The sequence below is a fragment of the Astatotilapia calliptera genome, chromosome 3 (genome assembly GCF_900246225.1).
Source record: "Astatotilapia calliptera chromosome 3, fAstCal1.2, whole genome shotgun sequence".
Taxonomy (NCBI): domain Eukaryota; kingdom Metazoa; phylum Chordata; class Actinopteri; order Cichliformes; family Cichlidae; genus Astatotilapia; species Astatotilapia calliptera.
This window is the reverse complement of record NC_039304.1, coordinates 50,583,346-50,600,722: the sequence shown is the minus strand read 5'-3', so window position 1 is coordinate 50,600,722 and position 17,377 is coordinate 50,583,346. Positions and strand designations below refer to the sequence as shown.

The following is a 17,377-nucleotide window of genomic DNA, read 5'->3' as shown; positions in this document are numbered from 1 at the left end:
AACTCAGGAGATGATTTTGGAAATTTTTGGCTTATTCAATTACAGGTTGACTGCTGTTAGCGTCTCTGCTGGAACTTTTAACTGTGAACCTCTTAGATCCAGTATTCAGAATTGGTCATCTTGGCAGAAGATAAAAGGGAGACCCCATCTTCTCCTCATTTATACTGACTCCCACCCCACATTCATTAGGTTGTTGACATTTAATCATCCAAAGCCAGCCGCCCGCCTCTCTCTCTTCTATCATCATATATAAACAATTGAATCACACATGGAGAGATAGATAGATATATCGGTATAGATATCTATATCGATCTATATTAAATTAATTCATGTTTACAATCATTTTATGTGATCTACTTCAATTAGATTTGGGGAGAGGGGTTCACATGAAGATTCATTTTAACATTAATCCCTTATCAATTTCAATTACAGAGATAGAAATGCTTGGAACACCTGCACATTTCTGGAGCTAAAAAAATAAAGTTGGATTGATATTTCCTCTTAAATAGCACTGTCAGTGACTGATTGTAACATCCTGAAGCAACAATTATTCTTCATTAAACTATTAAAACACATCTGGCTCACTGCAGATTTCCTGTCGAGGTCATTACATTTGATGATCTTGATTTCATGTTGGTTGAAGCTGTAAGCTCAAGAAAACAGCTAAGAGTTTAACAGAAGGAAGATTTAAAACAGAAAGCAGTGAAATAATTAACCTGTATGTGTCACCACCACCATTGAACATCATCCTCATCTTTTAGTGCAGCTTCTTCAGTTATGCTGAAGAAGCATTTACCCAAAAACAACACGAACCCTGAGGACGCGTTCCCAGTGGTTACCACTCATCAGCTGTTATTTGGTTCATTGTAGCTCAAGCTACACACACACACACACACACCACACACAACATCCACACACAACACACCACACGAATCTACCTGTAGTCATCGTGTCTCGGTTACTCTTCTCTTAAATGTTCCTCTCAACAGAAGCTGTAATGTCTCTATCAAAGTCTTGTCAGATGTGGAAACCTGCTCTGCTCACCCTCAGTCGGTTTCTTTTCAGTGTTTATTAAACGCTCAGAACATCATCTTACAAAATGTGGTCCATTCTCTGACCTGTGAACTGCGGCTTGCTGAGCAGATATTGGAATGATGCTCATAACGTTATTGGTTATTGCTCCATGCTGAATATTTCTGCATTTAGTCAGCAGCAACATGAATACTGACTCAGCAACATAAAATCAGCACACTGACCAAAGTGTTGTTCTCTTTGCAGCCTTAAAAGATAAAAGTCAAGAGGAAACTGAATAAAAAGTCATTATTTCTCCATCAGTTATGATACATGAAGCTTCAGTGAAAGCTTGAGTAACAACTCTGTAGACTCACCTTCATCTCTCCAGACTCCGCCCTGTGTTCTCTCAGAGTACTGATAGTTTTGTTTCTGCCACTGCATGAGCCAGTATGGTCGTGTCCAAATTCATGGCTGGCATCCTCCTGAGGACCCCGGCCTTCGCGCGTCTACGTGGCCGGGTCTCAGAAGGGTCGGGTAGGCCGGGAAGTAAACGGCCGTGAAATTGGACGGTCTAGCTTCTGATTAGCGTCCACCGCTGTCTCGGTGGAGTTTAAATAACTCAGCCGTCTGCCTCGCTTGCTGTCTAAAATATAACAGGACACTGGCATAAATTCTCAACGTCTCTCACTTCTGTTTAATCAGTTTTTTGTTTGACGTTTATTCAGCTGTGCGAAAATCCCGGAGGAACCCACCCGGGGGATAATAAAGTTTTTATTTTATCTAATCTAATCTAATAACTTTAATCTCAGCCAAACACGATTTACTCACGACAAATAAACACTGAAAAAAGCCAACAATAACATTTTTAGTTGTCTAAAGTAACTTATATATTACGTTTAACCGGAGTAGCGAAAGTCCGCGGTGATCTGAAATGATGTGCAGGGAGTTGGGCGTTCTCCGGCGGCTTCAGTGACCCTCCGAGCTCCCGACTAGCTATCGAGCTGGTGGGTAGCAGATGCCTCCGAAAAACGTCGAAGCACTTTTGCAAATATGCGTTATCTGATAAAACCGAGCAGATATTTATGTTTAACACAGCTACTTTCTCGCCTAAAAATGTTAAAAGTTTATTTTGTGACCCAGAAAGATATAAGAGTATATAAAAACTTAAGTGGCAGTATTATGCCGCGCTTTTTCTCCGTCTGCGGCGCCACTTTTGTGCGCCTTTTTTGCTCCCGGTGCAGGTGTCTATTTCCGAATGAGGGTCATAGTTATGAGTGTTTTTGTGCTGTTTTTTTCTATTTGAAGTGATGGTTATCAAAACCAAACATGATAAGTTTGGCAAGCGCAGGAGACACGACACGGAGGAGATTTGTCATTTGGGCTGCAGAATGCAATGCGCATCGTTGAAAGCTGTACGGTGCAATAAAAAAAATCAGCGAAAAGGCGAGGCAGTGACGGATGAACAGCGGGACTACTTTATACTGTTTATTAATAAACAAAATATATTCCTGTATGACAACACGCATAAATTAACTGCCTACATTAAATAATTGTAAACATACCTTCTGACTGACACTCCCCTGCTGCCTCTTCGGGCTGTCCCTGGTCCTCGGGGGAGAAGTTCTCCACGGTCCGCACCATATTACCGCTGGTCTCCCGCGGGGTGAGGAAGGGGTCCAGAAACCCCATGACCGCGAAGAACTTCCATCTCCTCCCCGATCCTGCTGCAGACCCACTCCTCTTCTCCTTCTCTGACCTCTTCTCCTTATTATAGGTGTCCCTGAGGCTCTTCCACTTTCTCCTGCAGATGTCCTCTGAATAAACGCATTATCTGGTTAGCGGAAAGGTATTTGTACAACAGTGGGAAAATCGCGGGACAGTAGGCGCGCTTGCTAGCTTTTGCACGGCTTCATCGGGTCAGTCTGAAAATTTAAAAGAAGAAGGAATGAACTTACCAGGTTGCCCGATCTCCTCACTTATGTGTCTCCAAGCTAGGTCCTTTTTATTCCTGTCTCGGTAGAAATAGGAGCTGGCATCATATAGCTCGGGGTGGTTAGCCACGGCGCTGATCAGCTTTTCCTCCATACTGAATGAAGAATGAAGGGCTTTGGCTGGATCTGCCCCTTTGACCTAGGTCAGAGCCACGTCACCAGGCTCCTGATTGGTTGTCACGGCGCGATTTGACGCTGGAGTTCAGATTTTTCCAACTCGAGCGGTAGACGCGAAACGCGCGTATGCACAAAGTGCAACACAAAAACTCACGCGCGTGGTTTTATTCGCGCGTCAAACGCGCCTGACGCGCTACACTGACGCGCGTTTCACGCGTTTTGGCGTTTTCGCGACGCAAATCTGCTTCCGAATTTTCGCGGGACCCGCAATCGCGCGTCATCCATCGCGCCTTTCCATTGACTTTACATGTAAACCTGACGCTCTATTCGCGTCCATCGCGTTCGGTGTGAACACACCGTTAGAGCCGACTCCTTGAAGTGAACGACGCGAGCCGGCTCCTTATCGCGAGCCGTCACGTGTTTTTTTTTTTTTTTCTTTCTCTCACCCTCTCTCTCGCACTTTTTTTCCTGCTTCACTCAGCACGCGAGCCTTGTGCTTTACGCTGAGCAGAGGGGGGAGGGGCGGTAGTTACACTGAGTAGCACAGGAACAGAGCGGGAGGGAGAGAGAGAGAGAAAGAGCCAGGGACAACAACGTCACATTAGAAAGGTATAGTAATCATCCACAACTAATTTCAGTTGCAGATGATAAAGGACTCAGAAAGTTTATTCATGCAGGCCCATATGACAGAGAATATGCATCTTCTTTTTGTTTTCATATTTTAATTTATATTTAATTGTGTTGTGGTTTACAGTGTTTTGTGTTGTTTCATTTTTAATTTGTTTAAAAAGAAAAAGCTGAAAATTTAAATAGTTAAAAGGTGAAATGTGAATAGTTGATTTTTGTATTATATGATTTATTTATTACATTTTATGTGGAGTGAATAAATAAAAGTATATTTACGGTGGCCCCTAGAGACAAAGCACGTAAAAACTCCAAAACACGTAAAAACTCCAAAACACGTAAAAACTCAGAAGCACATAAAAACTCAAAACACGTACAAACACAACAGAAGTGCTCCAGGATGCTGGGCGCAGTGTTGAGCTTTTGTTACCTAGTGGCTACACAAGCCAGCAAGTACCAACGACCGGATTTGGTGTGTGGTAGTAACAGGTAAATGAACTTTTTTTTAAATTATTTGACTATATACGAGTGCCTGTGTATAAATACACAAACAATACACACATGCTTTCAATTGTGTAATTTAAGTGATCTAGTAGCTCTGCTTTGGAAGTTCAGTTCATGCTAGAAATGTGTTTTGTAGTTTGTACGTGGTTTGTCTCTAGGGGCCACCGTATATATTTATATATAAACATATAAATAAAACCACTTTTTTTTACATTAGTAATTCCTTTTGTGCATAATTTCATATTATTGTTAATAATAAATTAATTAAAGCAATAAAACAACCCGAAGAGCCGGTCGGAGCCAAAAGAGCCGGCTCTTTTTAGTGAGCCGAACCGAAAGAGCCGGATCTCTAATTGACTGAGCTTATAAAATGGTCTTAGCTGTACCTGTAATAAAAAGGTTAATGTAAAGTCAGCAGGTTTTAATAAACATCTTAATGCAGTATCAATACTATAGATTATATCATTAATGATGCTGAATATATTGTAGCCATAAAATTATTTCTTTAATTCCACATTCTCTCTCTTGACGTCTCCCTCAGAGACGTCACCACACCGTTTGTTGTGTCACTCCTCGGCCCACTCAGTTACTTCCAGCTCCATCAATGGCATCATGGCCATTGGGGCCACTGCCCTCGTGATCGCCTTTTCCAACAATCCTCCAGCACAAGGAATGAGACAACAACCACAAGTCACCAATATCCTTAGAAATGATGCAGCAGACAGCATTACACACATCACCAACCCTTTCCACTCTCCGAACACAGAGGTCATCCAGCTCTCCAGCGGGTTGTCAATTCGTGAGTGTTCATGCATGGTTTATGACAGAGTTTTCAGCCGTTCCAGAGCTCGAGTTACTGAGCCATCTGGAGCAGTGTTGTTGGGGATGAAGGTACAGCATAAGTCACCAAACATGGCGCAAATGCCCCCTTTTTCCGCCAACAACATGTCAAGGGTAGGGATGGGTATCAAAACCCGGTTCTTGTTGAGAACCGGTTCTCACAGTTTCAATTCCTTGGAATTGTTTGGCATTTTTGCAAACGATTCCCTTATCGATTCCAGTCGCCCCGAATGACGTCACCACGTTGCGGAGCATCATTTACCTGGCAGGAAACATGGCGCGTAAGCGGCTCAAACACTCAAAAGTTTGGTTATACTTTACGAGAACAGATGACAACAGGGCATCTTGCAATACTTGCAAAGTAGATATTTCATTTAAGGGAGGAAACACTACGAATATGCAAAAGCATTTGCTCACAAAACACGTGATGACCTTAAATGAATGTCGTGTTTTTAATTCTGCTCCGGACTCGTGAATCTCAACCCAGCAGCAGCGGTAACGTTTGCACGTCCTCTCCCGTTAATGCGGCAGGTAAATAATCAACTAACAGTTCATATTATGTTAGCGCGATCTGCCTTATTCCAAAACCTGCCATTACTGTGCATTTAGGTGACCATGATGAGAGAGACAGACAGAGTCTGGCTGGCTCAGATGCTGGCAGTTCTCGCTGCAGTCTACCGGTAGCGTCTCCTTTCAGGCCAGGACAGACGAATGTCACCGAGCAGTGACTAAGTTTGTGGTAAAAGGCTTGCACCCATTTGCCACAGCAGATGCCCCGATTTTTGGTAAGTGAATGTGTTTAATTGTGGGCAGGGACATTACTGGATATTCTTGTGTAATTGCTACAGAATAATTTATGTTATACTGTCATGGTTGGCTGTGTGGCAGGTGGGCAAGCAGGAGTGGTGGATCCAAAATGCAGGACTCAGACACAGAAGTTCAACTTAAAGCGCAGCTTTATTGCTGTAAAACCTCTTACTAACTAAACTCACCAAAAGACAAACAAAAACGCTGGTGGACTAAAACACTGAAGCAGAAATACTGAACTGAAACTAGAGCTGGAAACAAAAACACTGGTAACACGGAGGCAAAACACACACAGCTTGTTGAGGGTACGACGCAACACCGACTCAGAGAAACACAGGGACTAAATACACTGGGAAGTAACGAGGAGAATGAGACACAGAAGGAGAGCACAGCTGGGGGAAATTAGAACTGACGAGACAAGCAAAGCAGGACACATTCACATAAGACACAGACCTTCAAAGTAAAACAGGAAGGATCACACAGAGACGCGAACTTGACACAGTGGAGACAGCAACTAAGAAACACAGAGACATAAACCATAAGGCAGAGGACTCTAAGAACCGAGAGACACAGCGGGGAACCCAAACATGCAGACACAGACTTACACAGAACAGAGGGGACACAGAGAAACATGAAGGGCAAGGGATCGAAACTAGAAACCATAGAAACTCACACCAAGTACAATAATACAAAAATCACAAAGAACTAAAACGCTGGGTCAGGAGACCCAGGACCCTGACATATACTTTGTTATGGCTACAGATGAATATTTATTTTATTGTTTTACATTTACTTTTTTTTTTCCCAGGGGACCCTGTGACACCCCATTGAAGAGCCGTAGGCTGTGGTTCTCTTAAGATCACACTGTTGGGTTTGTAAGGCCATGTTACTCCTAAATTTCTATCTTGTTCAAAAAGAAGACATAAAACAAAGTTCTAAGCTAATCGACCTTAGTGTTCTCCTTTTTTAAAAAGAATCGATAAGAGAATTGATAAAGAATCAAATCGTTAAACAGAATCGAAAATGGAATCGGAATCGTGAAAATTTTATCAATACCCATCCCTAGTCAAGGGCCATTCGATTTTGCACTCCCATCAGCGAGGTCGTACCCAATTGTTCCGCAAACACCTCCATGTCGTCTCTGGTTAGGTTAGAGAGTCTCAGCAAATTATAGTGGACATAATTTATACAATCAACATTCTTATTTGGAGTTACCCATAGGAATATCCCTCTCTTTTTTTGTGTTTCTTTTTATCGCTGTGTAACTCAGTTCAATTGAAAGCCTGTGTGCGCTAGTACCTCTTGCCACAAGTTCACAGAATCCTTTGCGGTTTTACCCCTGAATGACGTCACATTTTGGTGGGCCAGTCTCTAGTCAAAATGCCCGGGCCGATTTTTTGTCCCAGTCCAGCCCTGGTTTTGATTTGACGTATGCATGTATTGTATCTGATGACACATGAGGGGGCGTTAACCCTGATGAATCAAAAGCAATCTGAAGTGTCTTTTTGGGTGGAGATCTACAGCTGATGTTTTGCAGTGTACATCTCACCACACTGCGTGTGGTCATTAAATCAGTTGTTTGACCAAGCTCTTCTGGACCATGGTTGTTTTTACTCTCCTCCTCAATCTTGAACCCTTAACAGCGGTCTGCAACATATAAACAAGGTAACGCACAGCCATAACCAATATTATTTGATATAGCAAACCTAAGCCTGTAAGAAGCATTTTTATCAGTTTCCCTTCATCATGTGGTTGGTTTTTCCTCCACCAGGCTGTCGTCTGCTGTGGCGCACTGCGTCTAGTGGAACCAGGTGTCGTCTTTTCCTTTCAGTTGGACTGCTCCCCACAGACCTCCTTCTCTCCGGGCTCCTCGGCTCTGCCACACCCCTTTTTCCTCTGGGGCTGCTTCTTCTTGAGCCTGTCTGGCTTCTTCCAACACATTGGTGCTTGGTTCAAGTTCAAGTTCAAATTTTATTCGCCACATGCAGGTTGCCCTGCAGTGAAATGAACCCGCCCCCTGACCTTACACACACAACACAGACATCACATGGGGATACAAGTCAGAGAACGGTTGCATTACAGAAAAACCACTGAAATGTACACTACAATGGGAAAAGTACAAGAGGAAAAAAAGAGACCCCTACTCATGCTGGGCTACAGGAGGACAGCATGAGAACAGGAAACAAAAAAACTCCTCTGCACAGAAAGCATATAAATGTCCACAGTACAACATTATAGAGCACGTGACCAGCAACAGGGTTGGGTAGGGGATAAGGAGTAATTCCAGGCAACACAGCAGCCATCCTGCCACTGTGCCAACTCTCCAGCGCGGGCCCAGACCCGCCTCGTGTTCCCAGAAGGCAACAAGCATCGAAGGCATTGGAAGGGGAGGGGGGATGAGTGAGTGCTCATTAGTGTAAGTGTATGTGTGTGCGTGTCCATAGTTCAGCTGAGACAGCGTCCTTCGCCCTATCAGGCTAAGTAAACAGTCTGCTAGCCAACCCAGGTGGCCTTGCATGGGATGGAAAGAATAGTCATCACACAGTCGTTATCAGGGAGTTTTTGTTCGGCTCCAGCCTTGGGCCCGTGCAGCTGGCGCCGTGGTGTCCGCATGTTGATGTTGTTGATTTTTCTTTTATGCGAGCAGCTCAGGAGAATTTCAAAGCTGTTCTTTAACACTCCGACACTGGTCTCTCAATCTCCCGTTGGAGAACCGCGAGCCTCCCCATGATGGTATCAAACTTCTGTTCCGTGGTGTTGTCATTCTTTTGATTCTGAGACCCCACAACTGCAGTGATCCGTTCTGCGATGTGATCCAACTTTCGCTCAAGGGTCTCATTTTGAGCAGGCCCCTCTCTGATGTATCCCATCATACGTTCAATGGTGTTAGTTTGAGTCTTCACGGCAGCTGTAAGCGTCTCCAAGGTGTTAACCATGCTGCGGTCGTTGTGAGAGGTCGTGCCTCGTCCCATCGCTTTGATTCCAGCGGGCAGCCTTGGGGGGGTTTGAACAGCCGGTTCTGCTCTTAATTCTCCGATAAGCCAGGGCCAAGCCAGCTCTGATCAGCAAGAACCCTGTTATCATGGTTCCGAATAGGTAGATATGTTCAGCGTCCTCGATCGACAGTCCCGCCAGGCACATGATCTTCCAGTTCTGCCACCCGTCCATCGTGTATCCGGCAGGGAAAGTCCCTCCAGGGCACTCGGGCTCTCCCGAACCCAGACTTCTCGTTGAGAAAAGGGTGTCAATAGCATTCAGAGACCAGTTGATCAAATCCATAATTCTCTTTTGGGTTTTAGAGAACGACAGTGAGAGACTGTTCGAGGGAAAGTAATACACACGAGACAAGACAAGGACACAAGAGGCTAAGCAGGGAAGATAAGGGGAAGGAGGAGAGGAGAAAAGTGCGACCGCCTTCGCCAAGAGCCAAACGAGAAAGGTTCCTCTTCAGCAGTTACCTGACCAATTTGCCTGCGTCCTTTGTAACCTGCTGCTTGTTTTGCGGCTTCACCCGCTTTCCTATTTCCCTTTGCCACCATTGTGATTTCTTGCGAGTGTCCTTTGCATTTTATGATACTTACCTCGTCTGGGTCGTCCAGAGCCTTTTCCAGTTCCTCCATTTCTTTCTTATGGCAAATGGGAGTATTTGTTGCCGTTCTGAAGCCTGCCCTCTTCCATTGAGCAAGCTCCATGTGAGCTGCCCAAAAAGCATAAGCTGAGTCAGTATAAATGTTCACTCTCATATTCTTGGCCAATCTCAAAGCTCTAATCGGGGCTATTACTTCTGCTCTCTGGGCTGACTGCTGCCCCTCAACTCTTCCTGCCTCTTTAACCTCATATTGCTTTCCCTTTCTGCAAACCACAGCATAGCCTGCTTTCAGTCCTTCTTCATCATGATGGCAGCAGCCGTCTGTGAACCAGTCCTCAGCTCCAGGAATAGGTTCTGCTTTTAAGTCTTCTGTCACTTTTTCTTCAGCTTCTGCTTTTTCTGTCATGTGGTTCCCCTGACCCCATTAAATCTGCCATATTGATCCCCTCATGTCAGATTTGGAACTTTACTCAATCTCTGTTGTGTTAGTGGTGTCATGGTGAATGCTTGTGAGTTGACATATGCCACTACACTGTACTTTTAGTGGATGTTCTCTCACTACGTGTGCTGTTTCCTGAATTATTTTAGCTACCCCAGCTGCGTGTTGTGTGCATTTAGGATGCCTTGCTTCTGTTGAGTTCAGTCTTATGCTGACATACACAAGCACATCTCTGCCGCCCCCCTTTTTCTGTAACAGCACACCGTTCACGATTCTGTGTGTTTCAGAAACATCCAGGTAGAATGGTTCATCATAATTTGGTGTTGCCAGGTCTGTGGCTCTTGACAAATCTTGTTTCAGTGAAATGAACGCTGTTTCTGTGGCAGGCGTCCAAGGCAATTAAACACACAAGTTATTTATTTATTTATTTATTTATTTATTTAGGACAGTGCATGTTAAATGTAAAAAAAAAAAAAATTACATGAATGTAAACATACCAGATTATAGCCAAGGGCTAATTTCCATTTCCAAGTTACAACAGAGAAAGATTTCAAGTTTTAGATAAAGAAGCAAAAATACAATTTAATGTTGTAACTTTGATGTTCACCTTCATTCTAACCTCATAAGAGGAAAAGGAAGAGAAAATATATCACATTTTACATTAACACCATCCACCCTCATGGTTTACATATGGCCACTAGAGGGAAATGTTGTGCTTTAAACACTAACATGGATACAAATAGATCATCAGTGTTCTCTCATTTCTCCCACTGTGACCCAAAAATCAGGGTCAGTAGGCCATGTTGTTGTACATCTTGTAGGATGTATTAGAAAAACATGTGCAGGACAGAGGAGAGAGGAGGCTGCACATGTGATCCTTTCACACAGGTACAGCATACAACCATGGAGGGAGAAAGGAGGGAGGAAGACTCTTTAAACAGCGTGTCAAACTGTCTGTCTTTCAAAGTCTGTCACTTTGGTCCATACTGTGAATTTAAAGTCAGCATAAAAATCAAACGTGAAGAACACTGTAAACACAGCCGTAGCTGTAGCGCTTAAATCCTCGTTTCCTTGATTCCTCTCTTGACTCCTCTTCTTACATCTCCAGTTAATGGTTCCCAAACTTTTTCTTTGCTCTGCCCCCCCCTCCTTTGTTTTACAAGAAAAAATGCCTCTCTGTGTAAAATGGGTTCAAAAACATAAACAACTGTGGGATACTGTTTGTCTTTGATTTGAACCGGGGGAACAAATCATGGCAGGATCAGCCTGATATTATTTGTATCCCGCTGTAACTTTACTGTATAAAGAGCTAACATCTCCAAAATGTCAGGAGTAGTTAGTCATTACAAGAAGTGTCTGTGAACTAAAATGAAGAATGTGGGATACTGTTTGTCCGTGATTTGGAGAGCCCAGCGTGTGATAGGGGAGACCTATCTTGGCACTTGTGCAGGTGAAGCCAAAGGGAAGATATGCTTCACCATATTTTCTAGTCTTTGGCTTGGAAGGAAGTTGGTTTGGAAACATATTCAGCTATGCTTCATTTCCTGCTTTGCGTTTCTGTGGGTGCACCGTGCTAGCAGTGTCCAAGTGTTTTGGGTTTTTTTTTCCCTTTTCATACCACGCCCCCCGCAATGGCTCTGGAAACAGGAAGTAGGACGAGGGACTGGCGGGTCCCAATTTGTAGCTGGCCTCATTCCCTCTTCCACCAATGGTCAGCCTCCACCTGGAAACTTACATAACACAGACATCACAGAGTACAAACAATGCCCCCGCATGGTGTGGCGAGTAACAGCACCACACGGCAACAATGACCTGGGTCATAACACATGATGTAGCTGGAAGATCTGACAAACTAGATTTATTAAAAGATGCAAATTATGCAAAGTTCACTGTTGACGTTCAGCAGGGATGTGATACTAAAGTCTAAAGGGGCCGTTTGATCTGTTGATCAGTAAGACACTCAAATCTCAAGACAAAAACCTTGAGTAAAAGTGAAATAGACATACAGTACTGTAGGCCTGCTGTCTGTGCTCATTACATCTGTTTCTGCATGACTTTAAAACACTGACAATACCCAGAACTCTGAACAGCAGCAGCAGACTCAAAGCTGTAAAAAGCTCTGAGACATTTCAACCTGCTGCAGTTCAACAGGATGCTAGATAAAATCCCGATTCTGTCGTTAATATTTTCTGCAGATCAGAAAAACAATAACAAGAGCAACAAGAAGCAGAGCAGAAACTGACAGACCAACAATAATTCCAACAGATCCACCCACTCCGTCATCTTCCTTTCTTCCATCTTCCATCTTGTCTTCTCTTTTCCTTCTGTCTGACCTGCAGGTGAGAAACACATGTGAGGTGTCAGCTGTCAGGTAGGTGATGAGTGAAGAACAGAACAGAATCCATTTCCTCTTCAAACTGCTCTCAGATATTATCTACTGCACTCTGATCACATCACTCAGACCAGCTGCTTTCTACAAAGTCTCATCAACAACATCTTTAGAAACAAACATCAACAACCAGGAAGCAGCTTCACCTCTGATCACACACACACTCAACTCTACTCACTCACCTGGAGGAACAACCAGGTAGATGATGCTTAACTCCAATGAGTGTGCTCCATCCATGAAGACACCACACTCGTATGTTCCAGCATCATTAGCCATCACATCCTTCAGAATCAAAGACACGTCTCCATCCTTCATCTGTCTGTCCGGTTCTTAAAAGATGGATGCTGGTTGCCTGGATAAAAGTGACTATCCTGATAATAAAGCACATATTCTGACTTCATTTCAGCTCTACTCCACTCTACAACTCTGGTCTTGTTGTTTGGAGCTCGACATGTCAGAATGACGTCCTGTCCAGACTCAGCTGGGATGATTTTCTTGTCTGATAGAGGAAACAACACAGAGCAGAGAGGTTAAAGGTCAAAGTACAATTATGATCAGAATGATTGACTTTAAATATTTTTGTTTATTTCCTTTGACATTTGAGTTTTTAGTCATGTTGGATTTAATGAACCTCTGAACATCCAGCAGGTCACCAGTGACCCACTGAGGGGGAATTTTAGCCTCATGCTAAACATGCAAAGTGTCAGAAACTACAAGATGTTAGCTTCCACAGAACAACAACATGTGCTGATAATAAGTGAACATAATGTGTGAGAGAAAGCAGCCTCTCATTATGCTGCTTAGAAATATGGTATCTAACCAGATTCTTACCCTGGATGGCATTACCTTGGCCTCCAGTAACACTGTGAGGAACCTTGGAGTCATTTTTGACCAGGACATGTCCTTCAACGCACATATTAAACAAATATGTAAGACTGCTTTGTTCTACTTGCGCAACATCTCTAAAATTAGAATGTCTCTTACTGATGCTGAAAAACTAGTTCATGCATTCATTACTTCCAGGCTGGACTACTGTAATCCATTATTATCAGGAAGTCCAAAAAACTCCCTGAAAAGTCTTCAGCTAAACAGAAGTGAAAAAGGTGCAGGATGTAGGGTACTAATGTATTTATTCTCACTCTTTTCTATTCTTACTCTATCTCTATTCAAGTACAATGCCTTTGTACTTGTATTTAGTTTATCTATTCTGTATTCTGTAAAGTTGTATATATGTATAATTTAATTTTTAATTTTTCAATTTTAGTTTTACAGTTTGCACCTTTGATCCAGGAGGACAATATTTTATCCCACTGCATACTTGAGTATATATTGACAATAAAACTCAACTTGACTTGACCACACCAACCTCAAAACATTTTTTTTTATTTTATTTTGTCTTTATTTAAGCCAAAAACATGAAGCTCACACTTATTTTTACATTACATAACACAACTTTGAGATATTTGTGGAAAAACTCTAAAGTAGGAAAATGGGTTATAAATGTTTTTTTTTATTTATTTATTTATTTATAAGCAAAAGGAATTCAGTCATTGTCTTTTGTTTAATTTTCATTATGAACTGTACAAATTACTGCTGAACGGGATAAAAGTTCCTCTTTACATTGAAATTGGGGGAAGGGAGGGAAATGGAAACAGATGGGGAACACAAGCAGTAGACTAGACAGAGGGAAGCAAAACTGAACCCGCTGAACACAGGGTGCAAAATAAAACCGGAAACACACTGAGCCGCAGACTAAGACACACAGCTTGACACTGGGTTCGTTGAAGAAACAGACATGGATTCACATGACATAGAGGGGAGAAGAGGAATGAAACACAAGGAGGGGAAGCATGGTAACAAAAGAGGGAGACAGAACAGGACACGACTAAGAGCTGAAGGGCAAAGAAGACACACAGATAGAGAGGGAGCGAAGGACACATAGATGAAGACAAAGGCACAAAGGTAACCTAATAAACAAAAGCACATAAACTAGAAATTCGCAAACATACTCAGCAACGTAAAATGCAATACTAAATTGTATCTAAATCTAAAAATATTAAATCATTAAATCATGTGAGCCAAAGAGCCAGAACCATATGAACAACATTTGAATTTGACCACAGAATGGTTCAGTTCATACTAAATCAGCCTTTGAGCTCATTCCTGAAAACTAGAAACATAAACACTGATGCCGTCTCTGTGGAAATGTTTCTATGTTGATTCTAGCTCTGTTTTGATTTCTGACTTGTGGTTTGCGAGGATAAAGGTCCATGACACTGGTTTTATCAACTTGTAAAACAAAATTGAAATCTAAAATGTACATTTTCACAACTAACTGGTTGAAGTCACTGGTTCTCATGTAATGATGTCCAGCTTGTCCCTCCTGCTCTCATTCTCCTCGTTTGTAGTTGGATGTTTGGCTCTCCAGGTTGCCTTTCTCACCTTCTCCCCAAAAGTATTGCTGAGGAAAAAGTAAACAAGAGGGTCGAGGCAGACGTTGAAAACTGACACCATGGTGGTCACCTCCTTCAGGTAGAACAATACTGGACCTACTGAGTCATCGCTCCACAGAAACGTAAAGGGAAGACGAACCAGGTAAAATGGGACAAAGCAAACACAGAAGATGCTGACCAGCACCAACATGTTTCTGCGAGACTTCACCAGCTTCTGAGAGCCAGAGGAGGCCAGCTGCTTCTGCTGTGCCTCCAGCAACCTGCGGGAGATGCTGTAGTAGAAGAAGACCATGGATATGAAGACTAAGAGGAAGATGAAGGCAGAGAAGGTGTTGATTATTCTGAACAACAGGCTGACTGATGGACTAAACAGGTGAACGCAGCGGCTAGGATTAAAGGTCAGAGGTTTCTGGGAGCTGAAAAAAATTATGATATATACAATTGTTGGAGCCAGGAGAAAAACCCAGGTGATGACAGAGATGATTCGTGCAGTCTGCAGTGTCTGCAGCATGTGAGTTCCTGATGGATGGATGATCCTTAGATACCTGGAGAGAGACGAGAAATAGGCAGAATACAACTTCACTAAAGGTGCCTAATCTGAAGAAGTCAGTTAAGTCAAAAGGATACATTCATGCTTTTGTCGGGAGCACAGGGTAGTGGTTAACCACTTAATCTAGTTTTTACATTATCGGTAACTACAGCCTTAAATAAGTAAAGGTTCCTTACCTGTTGGCAGCGATGTACCCCATGAATAATATACTGGCACACATGTTGATGAAGGAGGCAGAAGCTCCAAAGCTGCAGTAAAGCCTACGAATGATGGGAGAGCTGCTGGCATAGTAGGTAATGCGGAGTGGCAGACAGAGGCAGAGCAGGAAGTCAGCAGCTGTCAGGTTCTTCAAGTAGACCATCAAGCTGTTGGATACCTCAGGCCAATCTCGACAAAGATAGACCTTCAATGTAAAGCCATTGAGGAGTAAACCCACCTGAAAATAAACAGAGTGGATGGAAAGCACAAGGATTGGTACATGCGCCGGCACATAAACCAATTTCTAACAGACCACAATTGGATAATTTGAAACTTACGAGGAACACCAGACTGTAGACCACCATAAAGTAAGGGTTCATGGATGTATCGTCAATGTCATAGGTCTGGTTCAAAGATGAAGTCAAATTTTTTTGGGCAACCATGGTTCTTGTGCTGAAAAATAAATCCACTTTACTCAGTTAAACTGTGTAAAAATCCTAGGTTCATCTTTGAAATGATTCACCTCCACGGTCTCTTGGTTTGTTGTGTTAAACCAATGTTGGACCAATTTTAAATATTGTGCTACATGTTATGTACAGTCTGTAGTTGTAGAAGGAAGCATTCATGAGTGAAGATGAGTCAACCGTCTCATGAATCTTATAACAATCCATTAAGCACAAGCTGAAGTGGTGAACTGTAGGCAGAATCTGCACTCATCGCCAAAATTGTGTTGTTGTTAGCCAAGCAACTTTTGCTTACCCCAATTAGCAGATTTTTATCTCAAAACAAGACAATTTTGTCAGATGTAAGAATATTTGGCTTATTTCAAGTAGAGCTTATTTGCAGTGTAACAATTTAGCAGGTGGTCACAGACCGTTTCTCTCTTTATTTCCCTCCTGACTGATCTCTGGTTTGTTTGTATTTGGTTTGCTTATCATTTTTTGCTTGAAACAGTAAATGTCGACTATACAGGTGCTTTTTTCTCTCTTGAGAGATGAAACCAGCAAAATTAGTGTTCTCAAACATTTTCAGCATATTTAAGTGTGAGGTAGTTTGTCAGTGCACTTGGCACCAGGAAATGCTGAGCATTAGTCAAAAGAAGATTTGTATTCATATATTCAGATTACCTTCCTGAACACTAGCAGAAGCCTTACCTCCTTTTTTCCTTTAGTCAGGACTGGTTTAAAATGGCTTTTATGTTCTATCAGAAGTATGAAAGATGTGAGAATGAGAAATATCAGGACTCACTCTGGTTCTGCAGCTTTCTGAGAGGAGGAAAAGTTGCTTCAGCTGTTCTGAGTGTGACGGTATGATGTAGATCAGGAAATACACAGTGGGATCACACTGCCCTGCCCACTACCATATTTCCTCTTTGTCTTTGCTGTTAATCGGGCGACCGTGGCTCAGGGGGTTGGGAAGCGCATCAGTATCCGGAAGGTTGCCGGTTTGATCCCCGGGCTCTCTGTCCTGGTCGTTGTGTCCTTAGGCAAGACACTTCACCTCCCGCCTACTGGTGTTGGCCAGAGGGGCCGATGGCGCGATATGGCAGCCTCGCCTCTGTCAGTCTGCCCCAGGGCAGCTGTGGCTACAACTGTAGCTGTCTCCACCAGTGTGTGAATGAATAGTGGCACTACAAGCTCCCTTGACACCACCTGCAGCTGTACCTCTGGGCCTTTGAGGTCTGACAATCTGGTCTGACTGTTCTCACTGTGGAGCAGCATTAAGAAAGGATTTCCTATTTCCTCAGCAGGTTTCAGCAGCTCTGATTTCTCACAGTATGCGTAAGTTTTAACCAGACCTGTGTTGAGAAATCGCAGCGTCACTCATCAGTTCAGTGGAAAAAGCAGGAGGAAGTAGCTGGT

General features: G+C 43.0%; 2 protein-coding genes across 2 annotated transcripts; both read right to left on the bottom strand.

Moving 5' to 3' along the window:
* Window positions 1-2,556: 2,556 nt before the first annotated feature.
* LOC113015588 (transcription factor Adf-1-like) lies at window positions 2,557-3,166 on the bottom strand. The gene is made up of 2 exons (XM_026157615.1): window positions 2,970-3,166; window positions 2,557-2,828 (listed from the first exon to the last, which is right to left on the bottom strand). Exons 1-2 carry the CDS (start codon window positions 3,097-3,099, stop codon window positions 2,557-2,559), a joined length of 402 nt encoding a protein of 133 aa, XP_026013400.1. The 5' UTR covers window positions 3,100-3,166.
* An 11,344-nt stretch (window positions 3,167-14,510) lies between these two features.
* LOC113019703 (P2Y purinoceptor 14-like) lies at window positions 14,511-15,961 on the bottom strand. The gene is made up of 3 exons (XM_026163522.1): window positions 15,854-15,961; window positions 15,494-15,753; window positions 14,511-15,312 (listed from the first exon to the last, which is right to left on the bottom strand). Exons 1-3 carry the CDS (start codon window positions 15,956-15,958, stop codon window positions 14,670-14,672), a joined length of 1,008 nt encoding a protein of 335 aa, XP_026019307.1. The 5' UTR covers window positions 15,959-15,961; the 3' UTR covers window positions 14,511-14,669.
* Window positions 15,962-17,377: the final 1,416 nt, after the last annotated feature.

Excerpts from the sequence above, each read along its gene's own strand:
- LOC113015588 (XM_026157615.1), bottom strand. The coding sequence starts at position 3,099 with ATGGAGGAAAAGCTGATCAGCGCCGTGGCTAACCACCCCGAGCTATAT. Across the intron at positions 2,829-2,969 it reads TGAGGAGATCGGGCAACCTG|AGGACATCTGCAGGAGAAAG; the intron begins GTAAGTTCATTC and ends GCGTTTATTCAG.
- LOC113019703 (XM_026163522.1), bottom strand. The coding sequence starts at position 15,958 with ATGGTTGCCCAAAAAAATTTGACTTCATCTTTGAACCAGACCTATGAC. Across the intron at positions 15,754-15,853 it reads TCTACAGTCTGGTGTTCCTC|GTGGGTTTACTCCTCAATGG; the intron begins GTAAGTTTCAAA and ends GTTTATTTTCAG. Across the intron at positions 15,313-15,493 it reads GGGTACATCGCTGCCAACAG|GTATCTAAGGATCATCCATC; the intron begins GTAAGGAACCTT and ends GTCTCTCTCCAG.